Genomic DNA, 22,374 nt, shown 5'->3' with positions numbered 1-22,374 from the left:
AAAACCCCCAAAAAGTTCCATTTTAAATTTTTTTTAGATTAATCGCAGAAATTGTCTAGAAAAAAAACTTGAAACTTTCTGAGTTTTAAAAGTAAAAAAATTTCCAAGTTTCTTCTAACAAATTTCTGATTTTTCAAGCTTAGAATTTTTTTTCTAAAAGCTGGAAGTGGAACTAGAACTTTTAAAACAAATTAATATTAAGGAATTATTGATTGAAAAGAAGCTCTGTTTTGTCACATTTCAAATGTACTAAGATATTTGCACAAGAAACTCGACCAGAATAATTCAGTAAGATTTGGTGTTTTTTCAGTGAACAAGCCTGAAAATTACAGTCACCTTGTTTATTTTTTGGATTTTGACATTCTTTTATGCTGATGACAGTGTAAATTAGTATTTTCTTTTTTGGGATTAATTGCACTTTCACACCTCAACAAATGAACCAAGATAATATTTATATTTATACACAATATCTATATCTCTTTGCTATAACCCCTTATAGTCCATACATACATAGTCTTGTACATCCGTAAATAAATATTTATATCTTGTAGAGCACTTCTGGATAGATGCAAACTACATCTCGTTGCTTGTACTTGTGACTGTGCAATGACAATAAAGTTTAATTCTATTCTATTCTATAAACTAGAGTTTGATTAATTTGGATTAAACATGGCGGGTGTGAAAGCAGCCTAAATGTAAATCCGCTTTAAAACAGGAGGAGTGAAAGTAGTTCCTGCATAAAGGTATTTCCAAAAGGCTGAAGAGATTTCCCCAGAGCTGCTTGATGACTCTCATCTGTCGCTGTGCCGACTCTCTGCCTGCTTACGGAGATGAATGCTTAATGAGCCATAAAAAACTTAAATCCTAATGGATCTCCATAAGTATAATTTTAAAAACACAGCAGACCAGGAAACGCTGCTGTCGTACTGTTTTTACCTGATAGCGAATGTGTCGTTTCTGCTGCGTAGGAATCGGCCTGAGATGGCGCGGCGCAGCTCGACCCGACGACGGCGCCGGCGACAGAAACGCGGCCGTCGGGTTGCAGGAGAGCAGCTTTCAGAGGACAGATGGAGCCGCAGCGAACGGCCGACAGACAACCGGTGAAACCGGCGGACGCCAAGCCGGCGAGATCCGCGCTCAGGCCTTCAGACTCTGAGCAAAAACAAATGACAGCGTTAAAATACAGGAACAATACAGCTCACTGTTTGTTCTCATGAGCTGATCGCTAATAAATGGCCTCAACAATTATGCTTTTATTACCAGATGGTGTAAAGCAAAACAAACAAAAAAGAAAACGTGTTTTTTTTAGTGCCGAATGTTTGGCAACAAAAATGATGTCATAGCCAACAAAGTAACAATAAAATAAAACGTCCAGCGTCCATCATGTAACTTTTTACTGCAGGATTTATCAACAGTAAATGTGAACAAAAAAATAATAATTCTTAGCCATTGTTAGTTTAAACTGGTTTATGGGCACTGGAGTAAATTTCCATCACAAAATCACCAGAAAAAAAAGGAAATGTCCGAGTTTTAAAAGTCAAAAACATTGTTAGAAAAAAACAGAAACTTTGAAAATTTTCAACTTTTCAAACTCAAAAATTCCCAAGTTTGTTCTAGAAAATTTCTGAGAATAATCTCAAAATTCTTGCTTTTTTTCTAGCAAATTTTCAAACTCTAAATGTTCATGTTTTTTCCCTCAAGTTTCTGAAAATAATCTTAAAACTTCAGAATTTTTTCTAACAAATGTTTGACTTTTCAAACTCAGAAATGTCCATGTTTTTCCTAGAAAATGTCTGTTTGTTGGTGGAAATTTATTATTATTTTTTTTTATCTACAATGGTTCTGTCTAAAGAAATTGTAGTTGAACTAGAATGTTAGTTAAATTAATATTAATGAATTATTTATTTGAAACAAACTCCTACATCTAAAAAGTTACTTTTCAGTTAAGTTTGTCTTATTTCAAATGTTCTAACATATCTGCACTAGAAACTAGAATAAAAATACTTGTTAAGATTTTGTGTTTTTGCAGTGTAAGAACATTTTAACTGATTTCACTTAAATGGCCAGAAAAATATATTAATCAGTTTTTCTTAGGACAAAATCGTGATTTATTAGCAAAATCTGCAACTATGTACAAAGTCATGGGGAAATTAATATATAATTTCAGCAATTAGCTGATGAAAAGTTACTAATTTTCAATAAAAAATGTAGATTTGGTATATTAAGACAATAAAAAAGTAAAATCTAGTCACGGAGGCTGATCCATTAATCCTTTGACTGATTTCCTGTCAAAAGTTGTAAAACTGCTTCGACTGTTAAACGGGGGAGTCATTATTCACGAGGCTAAACAGCAGAAGCCAGGTTATGCTTTATTGCAGAACGGCTCGGCCATAAATACTAAAAGGTGACAGCTTGTCTTATCTGTAATATTAATACTTTAGGAAACACAAAAGGAATAATGAAATCACGATGATGAACTAAGTTCAGCGCATTAATCAGAAGAAGAAAACGTATTCTCATCTTTTCTGCTGCTGTGGATCTAAAGGGGGAAAAAAAGAAGTTTGTGGCTTTAAGTGAAGGAGATAAAAATGTCACCAAGTTTAATTTTGTTAAATATAATCTGGTAAACAAATTGAAATATTATGTATCTGGTAACAGAATGTTAAATTTTTAATTAGAAAACAGGTGCTGAACATTAACTCCAGCAGCTTCTGCAGATATAAATATCAGAATAAAACACATTTATTCCTGCTGAGGTACCTGATTACGCAGCACAACGCTGCCAGCAAGCTAACTTATAACCAGAGGGGAAAATATTCCATACATAAATATGGAATATTTATGTATGGAATAACGTGGCTGGAGCGAGCATTTTATCAGCTGCTTGCTTAATCAGGTTTAGGGTTTTAAATTGCAGATGAGTGGCAGGAAGTAATCCCCCCACATCCAATCTGTAGGCTTTATTGCTGTTAGCAGCTCCTGCAGAGATGATTTATCAGGTTATAAAATCATATTTATTTCTGGTTTACTTTCAATATTTCTTGTTTAGTTGTTGCTCCAATTTGCTCTATAATAAACGGTGGAAATGTCCTTTTGTCCTATAGTGGAGCAGAAAGCTGGAATAAATCAAAATAAGGTCAAATTAAGTTTCTGAGAGAGTTTAGAATCACAGATTTGATTTCATGGTCAAAAATATACAGTTTGATGCCAGAATCAACTATGCTGTGGAAGTGCGTATTTATGGCAAGATGTAATAATTCTATCCCTGATATGGCGGCCATCTTGAAAATAGGCAGCCATCTTGAATTTTAAGCGGTTTTTCAAAAGAGGAACATCTAAGGACCATCTAAGCCAAATTTGGTGCTTGTATCACCATGTTAAAGAATCTAGTAAAATATTATGTTACCTGCTGCATGATAACAGAAGAAATATGGAAAACAATCACGTAAATACAGACGACAATTAAGATCACTGAAAAAAAGGTATTCAAATTTAATCTTCAAATTCTAACTTTTTTTAAGAACTCACACTTTTTTCCTCAGAATTCTGAGTTTTATCGCAGATTTCAGATTTTTTTTCTCAGACTTTTTCATAAAATTTTGACATTTTTCAAGATTATGACTTTTATATTACAATTTTTTTGCCTTTTTTCCTCAGAGTTCTATCCTTTTCTCAAAAATTCTGACATTTTTCTCAGAATTTGGAATTTAGTCTCGAAATTCAGATTTTTTTTCTCTCAGGAATTTTACTTTTTTTCTTCGACATCAGACTTTTTTTCAGAATTATTACTAATTTCAGAAATCTGACTTCTTTTAATTTGTACTTTATCTCCAAATTTAAAATTTTCTCCCCAGAATTTTGATTTTAATCTCATTCTGACTTTTTTTTTTCTTATCAGAATTTAGACTTTTTTCTCTGAATCCTGACTTTTGATCTTAAAAGAATGAAGTCAGACTTCTGAGCGGTACCTTTTCCCCTTTGGCCTTCAGGTTAGTTTTTTGGACAGTTTCAGATGATTCTGCTTAACGATCAGCCACTGATCAGTGGCTGATCGTTAAGCCAATCAGGTCAGTCACTTTGGCAGAAATGGAGCTGAAAGTGAAACTGAACAGTTCACTTTGAGCTGAGATTTACTGATTTATTTTCTGTTGACTCCAATCCTCTGAACATTTCCTGGTGTTTCAGTCGCCTTCGTCACAAACAGAAAACATCTGAAACCCTGAAAACGTTTTACTGCTTGGTGTTGAGCTGGATAAAAAACTTTATTTACCTGGAACTCTCCCCAGAATGATCGATTTAACGTTAAACTCCCGGTCAGCCGTCACGTTGAATTCCTCTCTGGCATTTTGATCGATCTGAAAGATTATTGATTAGAAACAAAATCTAAAAGCAATAACAATCTGCTCAGAAAATATCCTTTATTATCCATTAAGAAGGATTAAATGAGGAAAGTAATTAAAGCACTTTGCAAAAGTTTTCATACGACTTTATCTTATTTTTGTTTTTTTAGTTTGTCACGGTACAACAAGACACTTTAATGGATTTCATTAAGATTTTAATATTTGCAAACACAATGCAGTGCAAATAGGCCTATCAAAATAAATTTTACTATAAATTGCTCCTGTAATTATTGTGATAAATGATAATATTGTTTTGAGACCATTTTCATGTAACATATTGATAATGGGATAATATTGCAAGTTTGTCCTCATAAAGCTAAACTTTGATTTTGTACCTCTAATTTTTTGTCTGCATTAAATTAGGACATGAAGTAAACACACATTCATCAAATAAAATGACTTAAACACAACACTTCTTCTGCATGAAGTCAACCTGTAAATTGATTAGTTTGAAATTGGATATAAATATAAATACATTTTGAAATATTAAAGGGAATCTTTGTCATGCCCGTCGCTACCGGCAACAGCTCAGCTTGTCAACGAATCTAAAAACAGCTCTGGCCTGTCAGGTAGATGGGAAGGTGTGTGTGTGGGGATGGGGGGGGAGCGGGTGTGTGCAGGGGTGTGTGTGTGTGTGTGTGTGTCTTTACCTGCATTGCCACAGTGTCTGCCTGTCGCCTGATGGTCACAGTGTGCAGACGGCCGTCAGCTAAGTTCATGACTCGGCTGCTCAACACTTCCTCGTCTCTGTTGCTGTGCAACTTGTACCTCACTTCCAACTCATCTACAAAATAACAAACAAACAAGCAAACAAAAAAGGTCGATGGAGACTTAAAGGTAAACGCACAAAATAAAAATTACAACAAGCAAATCTACCTTTTCTATCCTGAAAAAGGAACTATAACTACACAGGCACATCTAAAATAAGTTTATTATTCAGGAAAAAGTTCAATATTTTGGTCAAAATGTCAAACTCATAGTTTCATTAAACACAGAGTGAAGTATTTAAAGTATATGTCTGCTGTAATTGTGAAGATTATGGCGGGAAGATTAAGAAAACCTTAAATTTAGGGTCTTGGAAAATTTCAAAATTGAGAACAAATAAAATATGGAAATTCACGGTGTCACCAGCTAATCAACTAATTAACTCAAAACACCTGATAAGATTCATGAGCTGACCTTTCATGTCAAAATTTTGACCTTTTTCTCAAAATTCTGAATTTTTTTTTCTCAGAATTTTTTTTTTCCAGAATTCTTTCATTTTTCTTAGAAAAACCTGAAATTAAGAAAATCTTAAATTCAGTGTCTCGTAAAATTTTAATACTGTGAAAAAGTTAAATATGAAAACTCTCGGTGTCACCAAGTAATCAACTCATTAACTCAAAACACCTTAAATTTCTGACTTCTTTTCTCAGAAACATTTTGATTGAATCTCAAAATTCTGACTTTAATATCAGAATTCTGAGGCTTATCTCAAAAGTCTGACTTTTTTCCCTCAAATTTATGAAGTGAATGTCATAATTCAGACTTTAATATAAGAATACTGACTTTTTTCCGAAAATTCGGAGTTTTTTCCCCCTCAAAATTCTGACTTTAGACCTCTGAGATAAAAGCCAAAATTTTGAGGAAAAAAAAAGTTTTTTTTTTCACTGGCTCTAATCTTCTGTAAAAATCCCACCATCCTTTACATAAGTGTATCAGTAAGAGAAGCTGCTGTGCTTCCAGATTGTAACAACTGCTGTTCTTTCAGAAAATACAGAAAATACTTTTCATGTGTGAAAAGAATAAACCAAAGGAAAGTTTGAGTGATTGCTGCTGATATTTGAATATTCCTCCAAACATTTCTTAAACCTTTCTGAACTGATGTATGCGTGTTGAAATGGCTTTAGACAGAGCAAATCCATAAAACAGAGACAAGTAGCTGAACGAACAAAAATGCTATAAGTTATAAGAACTGAAAATCTTTGACAAAAGTCCTCACCATGTTTATTGATGAGCAGGATCAAGTATTGCCTGTAAAAAGAGCTGACATAGAGCAGCGGCGCGGGGCTTTGACTGGTCCTAAAGCTCAGGGAGACGTCTTCTCCTCTCAGTGTGATATCCGAGTAGATGGATGAGTGCAGAGAGCTGCTGTTCTTGCTCGCCTCATATGGCTCCTTTACGATATATGTGATGGATGTTGTCGGCTCAAAGCTGCCTGAAACTTCTGGAAGATAAAAAAGTCGGAGGCAGTTATCAGTGGGCAGGCTGACGGGAATCCTGCTAAAATGTAGCCACAAACTCCACAGGAGTTGGAGTTTCAACCGGGTTAGCATTAGCATTTTTTTCATCACAGCGACAACACACGACATGCATACGAAATGCAGTGTTGACGTGAAACATTTCAGCTCCTGAATTTTGATGGGTTTCTCCTTCTGAAAGTAAATGGTTTAATTGCACTAACAAGTTAATTTAATATAAATGGTTGCTAGGATTACATGTGCAGCTGTAGATTTCTTACAAATATTTCTAAATCAACACCACAAAATCACAAAAACAATCAACGTGAAAAGATGCTCAATATGGTTTAATTTACCAAGTTATTCTGGTCTAATTTCTAGTGCAAATATCTTAGTATACTTGAAATAAGGCAAAAATAACTTACAAGTATTAAGCAAGAAATAGGAGCTTATTTTAGGTTAATAATCATCTAATATTGAAAGTTCTAGTTACATTGGCAGATTATTTCAGTCATAAAATGTTTCCCCTGTTTTAAGTGAAACAATCTGCCAAAGTTACAAACATTCACCTAGTGACCCCAGCCTGTTACCTAGCAACTTCAGCGGAGTTCCACCCGTTACCTAGCAACCAGTGCCAGCACGGTTAGTCGGCTGGGTTTATTGCTGTAATATGGCTGCTAGGAAAGACAATTGCTTCAAAGTCAACAGCTTTATTTAACATTCTGAGTTTCCTCAATTTTTAACCAGCTAGATTTGCACAAATAACATATTTTCTGTTTAGATGCTTAAGTCAGATTAAAAATGTCTTATAATTATATTCATTAAGTCAAGATTTATGTATTATGTCAATCTTAAAAGTTGTGTTTTTATTAGATGTGAGGAAAAAAAATCTTCATTATTAGCAGAAATAAAGGCTTGAAAACAATCTTTGTGTAATTAATTTATGGTAGGGAGGGATGTCCAAAGTGTGGCCTGGGGGCCATTTACAGCCGTTCGAATGATTCTGTCTGGCCCTTGTCCACAATTTAAGAAAAGCACAGATATATTTCACCAGACTCTTCATGGTAAAACCATTACAGCAAATTAAAGGAAAAAGAATAATGTGGACAAATTAAAATAGTGTTCAAATGGAAAACTTTAGGAACAACAAACTATTCAAGTTAACCTCATTTTTTGCTCTCATTTTCATTTAATAAAACGTAGCACCAGAAACACAAATTTCAGATTCTTTCCATATAGAAATCAGGTCATTAGATTTTATTAAAATATAATGAATTTAGTTTGTTTTTACAGTAGAATTTTTTATTTTTACATTTTTCATAACAAAATAGATATTTGGTGACCCACAACTTATTTTAGCTTGACAGATGTGACCTCTTTTGGAAAAGGTTTGGTCTCCTCCGATCTGTATAAAACACATTTCTAATTATATTCAGCTTTTCAAAAACATTCCTATTATTGAGTAATTTATGAGTTGGACTGCTATAGCAACTGGAACTGGTGCCTGGAGATGCCATTGATTTGAACTGCAACTTCAGAAAAACATGAACTGAATTATTGGGAATGTAACATTTCCAAACATAATAAACTCAATGTTAATGTCCCGTGCTACTTTAACCACACAGCAGGCATGCTACTGAATTTATAGGATGTAGAAATCCTTTAAAGGTCATAAACCAATAAGAAATACAGTAAATAAACACAAGTTGCCTGTGTTTTCTGTTGCCATTGTGCCAGTATGTTAAGATTAAATCTTAAACCGACAATATTTTCCGCTCTCTGTATTACATTTTAAGATTAAAAATAAAGTTATCATTAATAAGATCTGTTAATATGTTCATAGAAACATGTGAAGTACCTCAGCTCATCATCTAATGTATAACAACTTTGAAAGAAGTAAAACAAAACCCAGCTGAATGCTGTGAGTGTGCCAGGATGTCGCTTTCCAGTGGAATAAAGTGGCTGTCAAATTCCTCTGAGAAGCTGGCTTATGTCGCTGCCTGTCACCACGTTATGAAACCGGCAAACAACAAATATTATTTTGGAGGGCCTCTGGAAAACATGTGAGGACTGAGCTGTCAAGATAAAATGCAATAAAATGCAGTAACATAGGTTGCTGTTCAAACACAGACTCATATCCGGCTATATGAGAGGAGCAAAGTGGCTTCTGAAAATAAAACAAGCCGGCGTAATAACAAAAGATGAAGATAACAGGAGGAGGAAACTTCTCAGGTGTGAAGTTTATCTTATGGAAGGTGACAAAGTAAAGAAAAACACGCAGGATATGCTTCTTTGAGTTCTATGGCCTATACAAAACATGTTTGCACAAACTCATCCTTAGATAATGAGATTCTTAGTTTGTTTGAGCTTCTTTCAGAATGAGCTGTTTTAGGGAGTCCTGTCTCTTTAAATCCAAATACGCTGCTGCTCTTGGCCAAGGCCCCAACTCAACATTTACACTCGCAAGTGAAAATGGATGCGCAATTGTACATCCATACAACTTTGAAAAGCAGAAATGGAGCCTCCTGCACAACTAACAAGAATGCAACAAGTTCTTTTCTGGATGGTAATTCAAAAAGAAAACACTTGTCTTTTCCAGCAGTCATTGTAGAAGCACATACAGCGGTAAAACCAGCTGACCAAACATTCTGGAGCATTGGTTGCTCGGTAACGGGCAGAACTCTGCCGGGGTTGCTCGGTAACGGGCGGAACTCTGCCGGGGTTGCTCGGTAACGGTGCACTGCAACTCAACAATTGGGATGGTTTCGAAACGGCTCGATTTTCAGACACCAAAAAACAAATTTATTGCTAAAAAATGGCTGGATGTTTTTTTAAGTGCCTGAGCTGTTTCAAGAAGCAGTTGAGACACAAATGGAAGTAGAAAAAAATAGTAAAATATAAATTTTTTTGGAGTCTTATTTTCATAGGAATCTTAATAACTGCGTTTTATTGAAGTTTCTACTGTAACTATGAGACAATCAAATGTTCCCATTTTGCATATTCAGTTTTTCTTCCCCTTTGTGGTAATTTGTGCCAGCAGGAGATGTTGAACTACATGCTGAAATTATAAATGATCTCATATATCCAAGAGAATTAAATTGTCAAAGCAGCTGTAGAGATTAGAAACTCCAACAACCCCATTTTAAACTCTCAGTGGAGATTTTCTTTTAATTTCTTGAAGATATTAGACCATGTTTCCCCAAGGCTTTCTTTCTTTTGCTGCAGTTTGTGATCTGTCAATTAACATCCTGCCAATCTTCATATAGGAATATCTAGTGCAGTGGTTCTCAAACTTTTTTCAGTGATGTACCCCCTTAAAAATATATTTTTACTCAAGTACCCCCTGACACGGGCAAAACATTTTTGGAATAAAAAAGAGGTACAGAGATTGTGGACGTAAATCCCATTAAAACATACTTTTCCATGTACGTTCTGTACTTCGTCGGCTCTGGTTTTGCCTTCTTTTTCACTTTGCTGTACTGCTGAAAGTACAGCTATGCTTTAGCCACGTCTCCATAGTTACAGTGTAATCATGATAACGACAGGTCGTTGACGAGTGCCCTGGGTTCGTGGGTCAAACTAACTTGGTGGGGGGGTCCGTTTTATTTTAAAGGATATTGAAACTAAATACTGAATATAAAATTCAGTGCATGAACACACATTTATATTTTATCGAACTTTTTACAAAATAATTTTTCCCAAGACTTATTATGAGGAGCCTACTGATTTTTTAAAGATATTTTGAAAAGCTTCACGTACCCCCTGCAGTACCTCCACGTACCCCCTGCAGTACCTCCACGTACCCCCAGGGGTACGCGTACCCCCATTTGAGAACCACTGATCTAGTGGATATAAATCTACAAACGTGTAAAAACTTTCTACATTGAGAATTGGGTTTTTCAAAGCCTTCAGGGGTTTTTTTCTTATGAATTTCCTGGCAGAGTTGTCAGTGTGTCTGTACCTTTGTGACAGAAGGCTCCAGTGTAGGCAGAGTGGCTGCAGTCACAGGAGAACCCGCTGGCCCTTTCCACACACCGGCCCTGGTTCTGGCAGAGCGCTGCGTAGCTGCTGCAGTGCCCGGGGCAGCCGGGTCGGACGCCAGGTGTGATCCTTGCCCTCTCCTCCAGATCCAGTGTTACGCCGTTCAGCTGCAGGGAGCGGATGCAGCCCAGAAAGCCTTTCTGCCGTGACGCGGTGCCTCCTGCCAAGAAAAAAAAGAACAGTGCTGCAGGTACACTGGCTCTTTTTTTCTTGTTCCTTGTTAAATTTGAATGAAGAAAGCCAAAACCTGATTTGTACTCTCACTCAGTCTATTTTAAACTTGCTTCCTTGAACAGGTTATTATAGGTCAATGAGCTACAAAACATGGTGATTGGATGTTTTGGCACAAAAAAATGCAGATTTTGGTGTGCATGTTTGCAAACAGATGAGATATTATACACATATAGATCTTTGAAAAGCAGAAGTAGAGCCTCCTGCACAAAGAATGATTATGATCTTTTTTAAACTTTGAAAATCTGACATTTTACCCAAACCTTACAGTTTTAGTTTGTAAAATTCTTCATGATATCGCTGTTCCACGTCTAAGAAAACGTTTCTCTTTGAGATAACATGGCTAAAGCCATAAAGGCGACCTTCAGAGGTGAATGCAGCATCCCGAAATGTAGAACTGCCTTTAATAAAACTGTCGCAATTAAATAGTTTGCCAAATGACATTATAGCATGTTTTAGTTATAAAGTGTTATTCTAGTTAGAGATTTGTACCAGTTAGTTTGAAGTTTGATTGGTTTGCTTAGCTGTAGTGATGCTTTATTTATGTAATTAATTACCAAACTGGTTTTTCACCAAGTCGTAATCTGTTAAATCAAACTTGATCACCAAAACCTGCAGGTGGAAATTAGCTTTTTTTTGGTATAACCTGGTACCATGCACCTCTTGGTTAAAAGGTTAATTAAATGTTGTACATTGTTTCTGTGAAATAAATATAAATTATAAGGCAGCAAGTTGTTCCTGTGTGGTAACTTAATGACAAAACACTTGTCTTTTCCAGCAGCCATTGTACAGTCCATACGGCGATAAAACCAGCTGACCAAACGTGATGGAACTGAGTTTGGGTTGCTAGGTAACGGGTGGAATATCAGGGGTTGCTAGGTAACGGGCTGGGCTTCACAGGGCGCTACATTATGGAGGTTTTTAAAACTGATAATTTTCCAGACGCCAAAAATCATGAACTTTTTTTCCAAAAAACATCTGGGTTTGTTTTTAGAAGTTAAGACCCGAATAAAAGTTCAAAAATCTACTAAATAGAATTTTTTGCATAATAGGCCCCCTTAGTTCTCCTCCTTTCATGCTAATATGTTTACAAATCATTGCCTTTTTCTGTACTACAATATGCCACACAATTGTAAAACAACACACGCTGGGTAGCGTTATTGTGATAATAAGCCTGTACTCTGACGAGCGAAAGGAAAACTGACTCTCCTTCCTCATGACAATTAACATTCAACGAAGCAACCAAACGCAGAGACTTGGCAAAATGACATTTTTCCTCCAGGTCCAACCTGCCCACCCTAATCTATGCATCACAGACTGGAGTTGGCTTCCGGTTTGAATTTGAAAAAGCTCGATATGCTCAGTTCAAACTTTCCGGCACCATTACTTTAAAAAATAAATATTGGAAGATCTAAATCTAGTGAATCTACTTCAGGTTTTGCTGTAAAGATTAGGAAGAAATAACAGTGTGTATTGGAGAAAAGACATTTCCTAAGGGATGCAAATAAATGACGACTAAATGAGGGAAAAGGACTGAAGCTGCCTGGAAGACAGAAATGCTGTGAGTCAGACCCAAAATCCTGCATGACAGCAACAATTTCAGCCATTTAAGCTGTTTTACTTTCCTACCACACTTTGTTAGAGCATAAACCGGTTGAAACCGGTTGAAGGGCCTGTTCTGACTTGAACAGATAGAGAAACAATTTACCATCGACTAGCATATGGGCTCTAAACTTTAGACAAAAACAACTTTTAAAGCAGAATAGCTGGAAATGAAGAAGAAAAACACAACACTGCCAAACCAGGCTGGCAATTGGTCGATTCATATTTCACTTAAAGTTTAAACTTTCTCCTGCTTACCTGGAAAATTTTTGACTTTTGAAACTCAGAAATTTCAACTTTTCCCCCCAAAATTTCTGAGAATAATTAAAAAATTTCTTATTTTCTCTGCACTCTGACTTTTGTTTCTCAGAATTCAGAATTTTGATCCCTGAAGATTAAAGCCAGAATTCTGAGATTAAATAAAAAATAATTTTTTGTTCGTGTCCCTAATCCTCTCCCGTATAAATCCCGCTGTTTGCGGTCGAACATTCACGCCTTGAAGGAAGCCGTTTGGTCTCTTAGAGTTGTGTAATTTCCACAGGTTGCAGAATCTCATCTCAGTATTTCTCTGCTTTGGTGAGAATCCACCCGACATCGTTGCGTTGCTTCCTCCAAAAGATGTTTGGGACAGGTGGACACGATTTTTGGGTTTTTCACCCAACTATACTGCTAAACTCAAAAATGTATTTTCTTTACAAGTGGGACATAATTTAAAGGAAAATAAACAACTTGCCCAACAAACACCCACTGTAATCTTTACACCAGTGCACTAAGCCATTTATCAAAGCATGAAATACTTTTGCTGTTTAGTGAGTTTTCTTTTCACACACGGATAAAACAACAATTCTACAGGAATAGAACTGAGATTCCTCAAATCCACCTTGAGTAAGATCTTTGTCGACAGCACAATCGACGGCTCAGAAAGCTGTGGATCTCATAATCCCCACATTCCCACTTCCATTCAAACGTCCCATCAACATGCCGGTAGTCGGCGATCAGAGCAGTGGATTCTGATGAGAGTCTCTTCTTCATGGTTGCTGTCAGAGGATTATGAGATTAATCCTGTCAGCCAGTCAGTTCTGCATCTTTCCAGCTTCATCAATATTCAGCGTTGCTTTTATTTCATTCAACATTCATGTGTGTAAATGTTCATAATATTTGCAGAGATAAATCCCTAAAACCAAGGACGGATTTCTTTCTTCTGTTAAATTATTGAGGAAAACCTCAACAGACAGTCAGTTTCCTAAAAGCACTTTGTTGATGATTCAAGGGAAAATTAAATCATCATCATTTATTAAAATAAAGGTTCAAGACAGAACCTGTGACATACTTGTAAAGAGTACAAAAACGTCCAAAATTCCCTTTTTCCACAGCTTTTGTGCTTTCATTTGGGTTTCTACTGCTTCTAAAAACAGACCAAACACTTAAAAAAACACCCAACATTTCTTTTTGGCAATAAGTTAAAAAGTTAATGTTTCGTGGTATCTAGAAAATAAGCTGTTTCAAAAAACATTCAAAATGTAACGTCATTTTAGCAACTCCAGACAAGCCCAGCCACCAAGCAGAGTTGCAGCACATTTGAGCAGCTGGTTTTACTGCTGTATGCACTGTACAATGGCTGCTGGAAAAGACAAGTGTTTAGTTGTTGACTTACCATCCAGAAACCACTTGCTTCTGCTTTTCACAAAAGTAAGGTTGTGTAAATGCAGGAATTTTCACATGTGAGCGTAAACATTGAGTTTACGCTCACATGTGTGTAAACTCACACACCAATGTCTGTGCTGCTCGCTTCTCCTCTTAGGTCCATGTTTGTACATTTGAATTTTACAAGCATGGACCTAAGAGGTGCCACCACCCACCACTTGGATTTCAAGTGACCAGGCGGCCTACAACAAAATAATCAGTAGACTGAGCAGACTAAAATATCATTATCTAAGAATAATTTTGTGCAAAACAAATATAATAAATATGTTTTGTATTCCCCATAGACCTATTTTAACCTTAATAGGTCATCCTTAAATAAAAAAACTGTCTTTTCAGACGCTCATAGTTTGCAGAAACCTTCCAAGATGATAAAAAATCTCAAAATCATCATTTTGCTTATAATGTGATCTGCTCAGATTTGATGAGAAACTGTTTATTTAAACTTCTGTTCACCTTGTTAAAGTGCAATGTTCTGCTGAAAGCTCATCTCCACCTAAAGTGAGCATCACGGTTCGTTCTGTTGTCAAGTCATACGGAAAAACTCCCACCTTTGCTTCTCACCTATAAATAGCTGGCTGTTGAGCTGCAGATGAATAAACCCATCAGCTGGAGCTTCTCGTACGGCAGCAGGCAGGTCGTCGACACGCAGCGACGCCTCCTTCACGTTTCGCTCAGCTCTCACACTGTGCCACCGGTTGTCATTTAGCGGGAGGTCGGAGCGCACTTTGACCTCCAGAGGTCCGTTCCCCACATCCAAAGAGAAGACGACCTCTGTGGAAGCTGATGAAGAGGAAACAAAACCATAAAATAAACATTTATGCTTATAATTATTATGCCTTTTGACGAGTAAGAAATTAGCTGTATATATTTTCCTCAAATTGTAATGAAGTAAACAGACACAAAAATAAGTAAAATCCTTTTTTCATAAAAAATAAAGACACTGTGAAAGTTGGTTAATTTCATTTGTGCAAAACAATTTCTCTCACAGTTTGATGCTGAGAAAAACAAGTAAATGTTCAAACAGCTCAGTGAATGAAATGTAATAATTTACTCTAAAAAGAAGCTTCACAATAATTTGAAAATAGTTTTTGTTCTTCTTGGACTCAAAGCTGTAAAATGAGAGCATGATGTGCGTGAAGTAGAAATACTGTGAATGTCTCCATCATACAAACATACAACGGAGAAAATAATATAAAATACAATTAAATTATGAGTAAAAAAGTAATAAAATTAGAAAAACAAAGTCATAATATTATGAGAATAAACTCGTATGACAATGAAGTCATAATAATATGAAAATAGTCATAATATTTGAAGAATAAAGTCATAATATTAAGAGAATAAACTTGAATAAACAGAATAAATCCAAAACAATGAGTATAGTCAAACTATTATAATATTTATGAGAAAAACATTGACATAATAATAAAAGTGTAGAATTATGAGGATAAAGCCAGAATATTATAACTCGTAATATTTCAACTTTATTTTTGTACAACTTTATTCTCTTAATTTTATGACTTTATTCTTGTAACACTGTAATAATATTCTTTCTTCTTGTAATAATCAAGTTTTATTAAGCAGCACATTTTGCTTTTTAAACATTTATTATCATATTTCTTTGCACTAGTTTAACTTCTTAGTGAATTTTAAGGACGGTTTTCTCTAATCTGGCTCCAGATTGCACCATTTTTAATAAACGTTTTGGTTGGTTGTGTTCCTCCATCATGACATGGCGAACTGCCCGTCTGCTGACAGTACAGACGGACAGCTGGACTCAGATCTGTGGGCAGGAAGCAAAGAGACGCTGCTACCAACATGTTTCTGTGTGGATGAGGATCTGTGCATCAGCCAGTTCTAATTTAAATAAATCCAGTTTATTTATATTTCGCTGCTTCACAACAGACGTCTGAAGGAACTTGCCAAAACGAACAGATTTAGTTTAACACTGAAACGTAAAGTCACTTTAATTTAATCATATAGAAAGACTAAAATGCTTTCCACATTTTAACGTAGTTAAAAAACCTTGTTAAATTGCATTCCTATGACGGAGTACTAGAGCCATGCAAAGGAAGTAAAAAATTTAACACAAGAATAAAGTTATAGTATTATGACTTTATTCTCATAATTTTGTTTACTTTATTCTCATAATACTGACTTTATTCTAAAAATATAGACATTAAATAATAATTTAAATAATAACTTATTTAGTCATTTAAATAATGACTTCATTCTTTCTTTTTTACTATATTCTCATAATAATATCTTTCTCATATTTACTAATTACAATAATAATTGAATAATTTATTAACTTAAATGATTTTATTCTCCTAATATTATTACTTTATTCTTGTAATTTTCTTTTCTCTTAGTATGGCCCTAAGACTCCATAATACATTCAAAATATACAAACATATGAGACTAATAAACAAATTTAATGCTGACTTTTTATCATTATCCAAAACAAAAACCGATTCTCTTGCCTAAGTGCAGGATTTCCTTATATAAAACTACATTTATGATTGTGATTTTCATTAAATATGTCCTAGAGAAACAAACATAAAAAAACATATATATTTTTAGATGGGATGGAAAAGCCATATGCACTTAAAACACAAAGTAGAAAGCTTTTGATTTACCTCCATTTTTCATGGATGAAAACTGTTTTTCTCTTCATGTTTATTCATGAAGTATCACATAAGTACTGTTCTCACAGCCGGTGAAGGCGGATGGATTGATTTGTTGATGCTGTTTTATCCGTCTGCTCTCTGCATTGCAGTTAAAGTCCCACATTCACTAATTTTGCCTCCTCAACCCAGGCGACAGGCCAGGACTCCTGGAGCATTTCGGATCCGTCCTTCTCTGCATGAAGAACTATTTCTGTTGTGGATCCCAGACTTTTAATACTGATCATTACTTCACTTATTTTTTTCACTCATATGTTGCAAAATTCACATTTTGCACATTTTTGTAATTCGGTTTGGGTTTTTACTGCTTTAAAAAAAAAAAAAAACATGCTGCCGTATTTTGGCAATAAATTCATGTTTTTTGGTGTCTGGAATCATGAATTATTTCAAAAACCTTCCAAATGTAACATCACCAATCAGTAGCCACTGTGACCCTTCACCTAGTAACCCCAGAGCCGCTCAGCCCATTACCTAGCAACCCCAGCGGAACTCTGCCTGTCGCCTAGCAACCCAAGCAGAGCTCCAGCACATTTGGTCTGCTAGTTTTATCACAGTCTGTTCTGGTTTGCTCTGCTTCCACAGAACCAGAACCAGACATGGAGAAATAGCATTCAGCTTCTATTCACCATAAATCTGGAACAAACCTCCAGAAAACTGCAAATAAATAATAAAATCAAAATATTACAAGAATAAAATCATAATATTGCAAGAATAAAGACATATGTGAATAAAATCAAAATTATACAAGAAAAAAGTCGTAATAATATGAGAATAGTCGTAATAAAGTCAAAATAATGAGAATAAAGTTGAAATATTATTTTATTCTGACATTATTTTGACTTTGGTCTCATAATATTATGAAAATAAAGTTGAAATAATATGAGAATAAAGTCACATTATAACTTTTTTACAGTTGCCTTTGATTAATGCAAATTGAACGCTGATCAATATAATTGACGGACATTTGCTTGATGATTATAATAAAGAAATTTGACAAAAAGTCATGTTAAATAAACTTGTTATGCAGCCATTTTCAAATGTGAAAGATGTAACCAGCAGCAGTTTATTTGGATTTAAAGTGACAGACTCCCTAAAACATCTTATTCTGAAAGAATCTCAAAACTAGCAGAAATGATAAAACTAAAATCTCAATATGTAAGAATGACTTTGTGGAGAAAACTGTAATGAACATGTTTTGTATAGACCATAGACCTATCTTATACTCCCATCACTTGGGGAAACAAAAGCCGAGAGTTAAAAAACTGCCACTCTCTTGTTCTAGTTGAGAAACCATATGTTGCTGTAGGACTGAGATAAGAATGAAAACACGCACAAGCAAGCACTCTCAAGGAATCATAACTTCATTTGTAAACAGCTGTCTGGCTCCAGTCATGTTATGAGTAATAATGATTCAGAGACATCTTAACTCCAGCTGTCACGATAACAACGCAGTGCAACGAAAACCTGCGTGCTCTGAGTTAACAATGAGTCTTCTTCATGGAGCAGCAGCAGCGTTCGACTCAATCTGTCTATTTCTGCAAGCCAGCTGCACTTTTGCTCACACGCCGAGTGAATTTCCAAGATTTAAGATCAACACATGAAGAAGTTTATATACAACTTAATGCATCCAGTATGAGGTGAAACACTCATTTTTTGTTTAGGCCCATATCCAAATCAGGTGGTGTTTTTGGTAAAATAATGATAAATAATTATTTATTTCCCAAGAAAAAAAATTATTTTGTTAATAATATAAAACAAATGTGTATTACATATGTAATACACATGTAATCGTGGGAGGAATTACATGTGTTACATATAATACATATTATATGTAATATGTTTTATATGTAACATAATACCTATTATATTACATATAATATCTGTATTATAATATAGAAATTATATGTAATACAATCTATTTGTCGGTTCTGGAGCTCCGTATATTCATATGAATACCATAACATAGTTTTAATTACAAATTTCTGATAATTATTGAGTCAGTAAGCAATATATTTCATTGAATTGAGAAAAGGAGTAGGATTAAATTAAAGTGTTCACTTCTTCCTGCTCCTTTTCCAACAGGAATGTTTTGTTAAGCTACATTGGTTTTGATTATGTGTGAAAGTTTTTTTGTTTTTGTTTGTTTTTTTCCTGGGATTGGTATGAAATTACAGAATGGGTCCCCGACTGTGGGGACTCCTGCGTCTTTTACGATCCAATACATCATCTACGAGCTCTGCAGAAAAATTCCACCATGAGTTTATCCTGGGGCCAACAAAACCCCCAAAATGAGTCAAGAATGCGGAGCAGAACGGCAAGAAAACGAAAGACAAAACCACAAATGCAGCAAAATCTGCTATGCACACTTTAAATATCCAATGGTTTATTGAGAAGGGGAAGTGTGCAGCTAAACGCTTCATGGGAGGGAGTTTCTGCATTTATAGCATGTTTTGTCAGCAAAAAGCTAACTATCCCCCGGAGTCAGAGCTCTTCAGTTTTATCTTTTGCAATTAGGGATCTTCGGTTTCAGCTAAATCAATTGAAATGTGACACGGAGGCCTCAGGCATGACATCATCAGCTGCTTCTTTTCCCTAAATGCTCCAATAAAAAAGCTTAAAACAGGACAAATATTTTTTTGATAGTTTGGGAGGATGTTCTGTATTTGTGAACTCCAAGTTGTGGCATTTTAGAGTCCACAATATTCAAATCACAAGATATCAGAAATGTATGACTGTTTTTCAATGTGTACATACAGAACCAAAACTGCTGCATCTACACTGCAAAAATAGAAAATATTACCAAATATTTTTGGTCCAGTTTCTACACTCTCAGACAACTTACAAGTAATTTTTCAGCAAGATACAGGAACTTGTCTTATATGGAGCTAAATTGGGACCATAACATTTGTTCAAAAGGAAAAAAAAACAGACACTGAAAAAACCCACTTGAATCTGAAAAGTAGATTTGACCATTTTTTCAGTTTTGAACTTTATTTTTCAGTTTCATTTATCTTTTCTTTTGAACAAACCTTATGGTTGCTATTTAGTTACAAAGTTTTATGTCAATAATTTGTCCATCTGGCAAACGATTTTACTCTTTACTTTTGTCTTGTTTGAAGTGAAAAAATCTATTCTCTGCTGTTTACACTGCAAAAATGCAAAAAGGTTTATAGTGCAAATATCTTAGTACATTTGAAAAAAGAAAAAACTAATTTACAAATAACTTTTCGGCAAGAAATAGGCACTTGTATTATATGGAGCTAAATCAAGGCCAAAAGAAAAAATCTTGAATTGCAAAAGTAGTTTTGAATTTTTTTTTTTCCCGTTTTCAAATCTTTGTTCACTTTCAATTCTTTTTTTTTTTTTTAGTTTCAAAATAAATTCTCAGTGTTTTTTCTTCTGAACAACGTTTATGGCCTCAATTTAGCTCCATAGTTTGACGTCAACAATTCCTTTTTATTTATGAAAATTCCTAGTTCCACTGGCAAGAAGATCATATATTTTAGTAAAAAGTTGGTTTTGCCTTATTTCAAGTGTACTAAGATATTTGAACTACAAACTAAACCAAAAATATTTGGTAAGATTTTGTGTTTTTGCAGTGCAGAGCCTTTTGAATACTGAATATTGCACTGACAGCACTGTCTGCATTATTCTATAAATTTTCATTGTTAACTCTAGAAAAAAAGCAGAAAAAAGGAAGAAAGCAGTAAATACTTATGTAACTGAGGACATTTTGTTGAGTCAACCCGAATGGCTCAAGTTTTCTTTCTTCAACTTGTGCGTTGAACTTTAACTCAGAAGAAAGTAAGCAAGCAGAGAAGACCTTTCCTCCTCTGCAGTTCGATATTAAAACACCTGATTGCGAATCCTCTCAAGGGATGCGCTCCAGAATAACGATCAGAGCTGCAGACTGTGGTCAGATGGAAAACAACACAAACCCTTTTGCAGAACAAGACAGCAAAAACATTGAGATGTCACTTACACCTGAGCTCTATTCGAATGAAGTCCTTGATGCCGAGGTTTTCAAGGAAAAGCCCAGAGGAAGATGTCGTCTTAAACAGATAGGAGATGTCTGCGTTCAGCTCTCCATGAAAGGTGGGGAAGTGAAGGTACGACGTCTCCTTGTCAAAAAACGCAGCATTCCAGAAGTTTTCTGCAAGAAACAAACAGTTTTCTGTTTCCATCTAGAAAAACTGAGGCACAACTTTCTTTTTTTTTTACACGAGTGTCGCATATATCACATTGGAATAAAGCTCATTAAAGAGAAAACTCATTATGAGGGCTGTGTAATGGAAACCATGTAGTAAACAAATGAACCAACTGTTCGGCTAATTAGGTGAGGAAAAAAGGCACAACAGCAGCTATGCTATCCCATTTATGTTGATTTATCTTTAGGCATTATTTTACTAACTCATTAAACTTAATGGAGAAATTATAAGCATTCATCACAAGTAAAATATATCACCTAGTTTAATTTATTTTACATTTTCTATTGATAGTTATTATTATGTAGCATAAGGGAGCCATATTTTAGCGGGCTGTCTGCTAATTAGCAAGTTTAATTTGCTGCAGTGGAAAAAAAAAATGGAACATGGAAAAAAGAAAGAAGAGAAAATGAAAAAAAACACATAAAAAAGAGGGAAAGAAGAAAAGAGAAAGGAAAATTAGGAGAAAGATAGAAATCCAAACAAAAAAAAGATAAAAAGAGAGAAAAGATAGAAAAACACTTTTACTTGAGTTAAAATATGTTGAAGTAGTTACTAAGTATAATGTTTGGGTCCCGCCTCTGCCCGCGCCCCAGCCAGCTCTGAGGCCACGCCCCTGGACTTACTGTCTCCATGGCAACGGAGAGCCCCCACCCTGTAGGCAGCCTCTGAACCCGGACGGTGAACGTCTCCCAGCACCAGCGACCGGACTGGGAGGCTCTCCTTATGGGTGAGAAGGTCAGAGTCCTCAGTCCTGACAAGGAAGAAGAGAAACAGAGAGCAGCAATCAGAAGTACACTGCAAAAACAGAAAGACTTAACAAGTAATTTTAGTCTAGTTTTAGTGCAAATATCTACACTTGAATTAAGACAAAACTTACAAGTAACACATAGGAGCTTGTTTTAAGTAAATAATTTCTTAATATTGATGAAAAAGTAATATTATTTCACTATTGAACTGCAAAGGAGGAAAATAAGTACACTAAGTACAAGTTGAAGAAAGAAAACTTTAACCAGTTGGGCCAACTCAACAAAAATGTCCTCAGCATTTAAGAGTTTTCTGTTTTCCTCCTTTTTCCTGCTGTTTTTTGTACAGTTAACCACTATAATTATTGAATAAGGAAGCCATTGCTGTGTCTGTGCAATATTCAATATTCAAAAGGTTCTACACTGCAAAAACAGAACATTTTACCAAGTAGTTTTTGTCTAATTTTGAGTGAAAATATCTCAGCACACTTGAAACAAGATCAAATTAACTGACAACTTTTCAGCAAAATATAGGAGTT

The 22,374-nt window shown here is 35.2% G+C and overlaps 1 protein-coding gene across 2 annotated transcripts in view; it reads right to left on the bottom strand.

Annotated features, from left to right (window-relative positions):
* The window catches only part of LOC114151586 (contactin-associated protein-like 4), an 87,507-nt gene that overhangs the window by 1,899 nt on the left and 63,234 nt on the right, over nucleotides 1-22,374 (bottom strand). For both annotated transcript variants that reach the window (XM_028028893.1, XM_028028894.1), the window contains 8 exons: nucleotides 21,716-21,843; nucleotides 20,867-21,037; nucleotides 14,759-14,977; nucleotides 10,581-10,820; nucleotides 6,382-6,606; nucleotides 5,051-5,184; nucleotides 4,271-4,355; nucleotides 937-1,152 (listed from right to left, as the gene is read on the bottom strand). In XM_028028893.1, coding sequence (XP_027884694.1) covers nucleotides 937-1,152; nucleotides 4,271-4,355; nucleotides 5,051-5,184; nucleotides 6,382-6,606; nucleotides 10,581-10,820; nucleotides 14,759-14,977; nucleotides 20,867-21,037; nucleotides 21,716-21,843 — 1,418 coding nt within the window. The remainder of the gene's footprint in view (nucleotides 1-936; nucleotides 1,153-4,270; nucleotides 4,356-5,050; nucleotides 5,185-6,381; nucleotides 6,607-10,580; nucleotides 10,821-14,758; nucleotides 14,978-20,866; nucleotides 21,038-21,715; nucleotides 21,844-22,374) is intronic.

Source organism: Xiphophorus couchianus, chromosome 9 (genome assembly GCF_001444195.1).
Source record: "Xiphophorus couchianus chromosome 9, X_couchianus-1.0, whole genome shotgun sequence".
Taxonomy (NCBI): domain Eukaryota; kingdom Metazoa; phylum Chordata; class Actinopteri; order Cyprinodontiformes; family Poeciliidae; genus Xiphophorus; species Xiphophorus couchianus.
The sequence above is the reverse complement of the archived record's forward strand: the minus strand, read 5'-3'. Positions and strand labels throughout refer to the sequence as shown.